This window comes from Tachysurus vachellii, chromosome 7, assembly GCF_030014155.1.
Source record: "Tachysurus vachellii isolate PV-2020 chromosome 7, HZAU_Pvac_v1, whole genome shotgun sequence".
Classification (NCBI taxonomy): domain Eukaryota; kingdom Metazoa; phylum Chordata; class Actinopteri; order Siluriformes; family Bagridae; genus Tachysurus; species Tachysurus vachellii.
In genome coordinates this window covers 1127501-1132500 of record NC_083466.1, presented here as the reverse complement: position 1 = coordinate 1132500, position 5000 = coordinate 1127501, and the positions used below count along the sequence as shown (strand labels likewise).

The 5000-nt window shown below is 42.6% G+C and overlaps 1 protein-coding gene across 1 annotated transcript in view; it reads right to left on the bottom strand.

The window, feature by feature from the left end:
* The window catches only part of bcl2b (BCL2 apoptosis regulator b), a 22258-nt gene that overhangs the window by 185 nt on the left and 17073 nt on the right, over positions 1–5000 (bottom strand). Inside the window, exon 2 of the mRNA XM_060873743.1 lies at positions 1–1518. This exon is cut by the window's left edge and continues 185 nt beyond it. Coding sequence (XP_060729726.1) covers positions 1378–1518 — 141 coding nt within the window. The 3' untranslated portion in view covers positions 1–1377. The remainder of the gene's footprint in view (positions 1519–5000) is intronic.

Sequence of the window (5000 nt, the reverse complement as noted above, 5' to 3'; positions counted from 1 at the left end):
TTTAATGATTGTTATTATTAGCTAAAAAATAAGAAACTTTTTTTTCACCTTATCCTTCGTTCGTTCCTTAGTCAGATGTTCAGATCACAAAACACTCGAGCGTTAGAAAGAACCTTCTGAATTCTCTCAGTGTGTTAAAGTTAAAGAAAGAGCTGGATGCGGCGGCCATGTTGGACCAGCAGCAGCTTCCTAAAGCAGCTAAAATGTGAAGTCTGTTTTCACCCCTGACATCATAATACACACTCGCTGTGTTAGTGATGTCATCAACATCCATCAGCAGATTATATTCTGATTATATTATATTCGTCTGTACGTCAGCAGGAGTTTGGCTCCTTCGCAGGAGTTTGGCTCCTCCTTCTGGGGTCGTGTTCGAGTGAAAGCCGGACGAGTCCGGAGTCTGATGAGGATGAAGAGTTGAAGGGAAAACAAACACAAACACAAACAAACAAAAATGTATATATATAGTCAGAATGAGCTGTTTAACAATATAAATTACATTTTTAAGTACTTTGAAAAAAAAAAACATGAATGATGTTAACTTTATGATGTCACTGATGGCACGAGATCTTCGTCCTCACCGTGTTTTCCCTTCATCTCCTCAGCCTCAGATTTTTTTGGAACTTTTTAGATTTTCCCCCGCACGAGTACCGTATTTTCACACAAACACACACACACACACACACACACACAGTGAATAATGCTAAATGCTAATTACAGTCATTTTAGCCATACAGAGATTTCTTCCTGATTTTATGCCACACGTCTGAGAGAAATGTCGTCGCTCTGGATATTTCTGCGCCGTTTCCTTTGTCGCTTTGGCTTTACATAGCAGTCATCTAGCTAACATCGTCCTCATTTACAGTCAAATAAGAGGAGACGGGGCTTTGGCGTGGCGACTGTATTTCCCATGGTTGCCTAGCGACAGTGTTTTTTTTTCACATTGCGTACTTTGTTAGTGTTTTTTTTTACTCCAGCAATCGAAGGAACGTTGCAGTTCCTAACTGTTAGCTTGGTGCTAACATGATATAGATGTGACTAGCGCGATGGACGCAGCAGCAGTGACCAAGCAGACAAAAAGCTGCTTAGAAAATTAGTCTCATGGTTTCAAACAATCGTATTGTCTGGAGAACACCAGAGTCATTGCTCATGAGGGTTGCCTTTATACACAGGCTGAAAATTTCTGAGCAAATTTAGATTCCATAAACATCATGAAATAAAACACTGATCCTCAAGTTGGGCCAATTTTCCTCAGGACGACTTACATCTGATCGTGTTCTTTTAAGGGTGAGTGAAGGACTTGAAAAGATGCTTTGAAGAAATGTCTGAGGTGCTGAGGGAACGAGTGAGGGAAGGGAGGGAGGAGATGGATGGAGTTCTTCATTTCTGAGTGAGATAAGCCCCGATGGTGAGGCCGACTGCCCCCAGTACCGCCAGACTGAAGACGGAGGTCGTTAAGGACGGCCAAGAGCTGCTGAACACCGAGTCCTTTCTCCTCATGTACAGCTCCACAAAGGCATCCTGTGCAAATGAGGAAAGGAGGAAAAAATAAATCAGGATAGCACAAAAGATTTAAATAACAAACGTAAATAAAAAAAAGTATTAAATAACAAACAGTTTATAGTGGCACAAAAAAAAAAAGATCGAGAAATGTAAATTTTATGAATATGCAAATTAACATGGCTTGTATTTGCATACCTGAACCTGATTGGCTCTCAGAATTTATGACACAGTAAAGCAACTATTCAAAACAGAAACGACGGCTGATTTTCACACGTACCGTTCTTCCATTTCATCAAAAAACATTTAAGGCTTAATGCCTTGTTGCACTGTGGGAGATTTGAGAAAATGTGTAACATAAAATAATTGTTATTTTTTATTTTGTGTTAATGTTGCATTATCATTTTTGTATCACTATTATAGCACGGTTGAGTGTGTGGTGGCTCTTAGTGATGTAATATCCTGTGCAGATTTATTTATCAGCATGACACGTGTCTTTACCTCCAGAACCGCTCTGGACAAGTAGATCTGTGGAAGTGCTGCAACTTTTATCACCACAAGGTGTCGCACGTGTGTTTACTAAGCGTGAAACATAACCCGAGTCTAATGACCTCACAAACATTCCAACTTTCATCATCATCATCATTACCATCACTGGATCAGGTGAAGAGATTAAACTTATTATTGTCACAGGACTGGATTGGTTAAAAACATGTAGGTTCACAAACAGCAATCGTTTCAGGACGAGAGGAGAAGTGAAAGTTGGTTTCTCGAGCAAATCTAAAAGCCAGGTTTTAAAGTTAATCTTAAGAAAGCTGCAGTATCAAAGAAGTCCTTCTCTGTTATAACAGAAAAACTTCCTGACATGAACTGAGCCTCTGGATACCGTTAACCATTAAACTGCTGAGAATGGGAAAGGAAACCAGTAGGCCAATCCCACTAGAAGTGAGTACAACAAGTGTGTGGTTCAAATAGACCAGAGGTTCTGGATGAACTGTACAAAAGAACTGAAACAATTAGGCTTATTAATTCTGTGCACATGTAGAGTATAGACAGTGAAATTCTAGCTGTTTGTTAGAAACTAAGTTTTATCATTTTTCATGATCAGTGATTAGTCATTGTGAGTAATGGTGGTCAGGGATTAGTCATTGTGAGTAATGGTGATGATTAACAGGTCATGATGTATTGGTTTGATTGAACAGAGAGCTGCATGAGAGATTGAACAGATTATCCAGCTCAGGTTGAATGCGCACCATTTTTTTTTTTTTACTGCTCGCTGTCCCCCTGGTGGTGGGAATGTGAGTCGCACCATGATTTAAGCGTTAAGGACACACACACGGCCTCTTCGGAGTGTACTGGCGTGTGTCTGGCGATCTGGGGGGTCGAGAGATTGAAGATCCGCCTGCATGCCGACACACGTAGGAGACCAAACGTGCCTGATCAAAAACAGATGCTTTATCTTCAAACCGACACACACACACATAATCACACATTCCATACACACTCACAGGCCAGTTCCAGTCATGTAACTCTGCCTTAAATGCTCTAACTTGGAAATGGAAAGTTCTTTAAAGTGCACAGAGGAAAAGAGGATGTCCGGTAACACACAGCTGCTCTCATCTCAAAACAGGAGGCTTTGTTCTCAGCAGGATGTCTAATAGCTTCAGCTGAAGTCATGAGGATGAGAGGGGGGAAGGGTAGAATGGGGTGCTGGAGGGGGTTTTGGTTCCTCTTGGTGGTTTGTATTTGGGAAGACGATTACGACACGATTACCTCATGCCTTACACAACCTCTCCGCTTTGCTGCCGCGGGTCATACAGGCCGATGTCAGCGCTCTAGCGGAACATAAGTACAGTACAGTACTGTCCAGTAAAAGTCTACTAAGTCCTGATTTTATTTTTCATTTGTGCAAAGTGTACACATGCAAACCGTATAAAGTAACAATATGGCACACAAATCAAACGTAGTCAATCAACCAAGACGTGTTTCGTGTCTCCATGAAAGCAAAACAAATTTAGCCAAATGCTCATTCACTCACTTTCTACCGCTTATCCGAACTACCTCGGGTCACGGGGAGCCTGTGCCTATCTCAGGCATCATCGGGCATCAAGGCAGGATACACCCTGGACGGAGTGCCAACCCATCACAGGGCACACACACACTCTCATTCACTCACGCAATCACACACTAGGGACAATTTTCCAGAGATGCCAATCAACCTACTATGCAAGGTGGAGGTGGGAATCGAACCCCCAACCCTGGAGGTGTGAGGCGAACATGCTAACCACTAAGCCACCGTGTCCCCGCAAATGAACACATTTAACTTAACAGTGCAACTTTATTTTCACTCAAATTTAACAAGAAAGTCATTAAGATGCAATAATCATTTACAGCACTTGGCAGACACCCTTATCCAGAGTGACTTGAGGGTTAAGGCCCTTGCACAGGGGCCCAGCAGTGGCAGCTTGGTTTGAACTCACACCCTTCCAAATGGTAGTCCAACACCTTAACCACTAAGCTTCCACATCCTCACTCAATACAATACTCTTGTCACTGTCCTGCTTTCATACATTTTCTCCAGAAATCATATTTCCATCCAGTCAACTATTAATCAGCCGTTTGCTTGCTGCCTCGGTGTGAAGTCGCTGCCAGTTCTCTGTTCTCAAAGTGGCAAATTTTCAAGTTTTCCTGCCCAAGCCCAGTATTGTAAGACATGTCTGTAATAGCAAAGGAAAGTCCCCAGTAAGAATGGGAGGAAGTGTTGTGAGTGTTAAAGACCTGATGTTTCTCTAACCCTAACCCTAACCCTAACCCTAAGTGAGCCAGTGTTTTACTTTGAGGCTAAAGTGCTTGTTAGAGCCACTGCTGAAAAACACAACAGCTGAATTTTAGCTGAATGAATCAGAAGCATGTGATGGAACATGTGGAACTTTCTGCTATATTCTAATCACTCAGGCATGATGGAGCTTCCTAAATCTGTTCCATTAGCTGATCAGTGACCAACACGTACATGACCGATTGACCTCATTTGGGGTTGAAGGGGAGGAGCCATGCAAATGTTTTCCTCTCTCTTTTGCAGCTTTTCACAGCCGCCCCGTCTTCTTCTTTATCTTCTTCTCTGTGTTTTCTCAGCAGTCAGCACACGTAGGCAGCGAGTCAAGTCATAAGAGACGGAACTGGTGGAAAAGGGAATCGGCTGAGTGTCATGGGACGATGGAAGGAGAACGTTGTGCTCTGTTTCATCATTTCACGCACTCTCACACACACACTCACACACACACACACACACTGGTGGGATGAAGTGAAGCATGCCTGTTTTCCATTACACGTCTCTGGTGGTGTTGTTGGATAAATACGGTTTTGCAGCATCACTTGTCACAAGACAACGCTGCTTTTGCAACGCCTCGAGGTTGCCGTGGTTCCCGGTGCTGACCTCTAACGTTATGTTCCAGGAGACATATTATTTCTCAAATATCCTGTAAAACACCAGCAAAAAACAAACT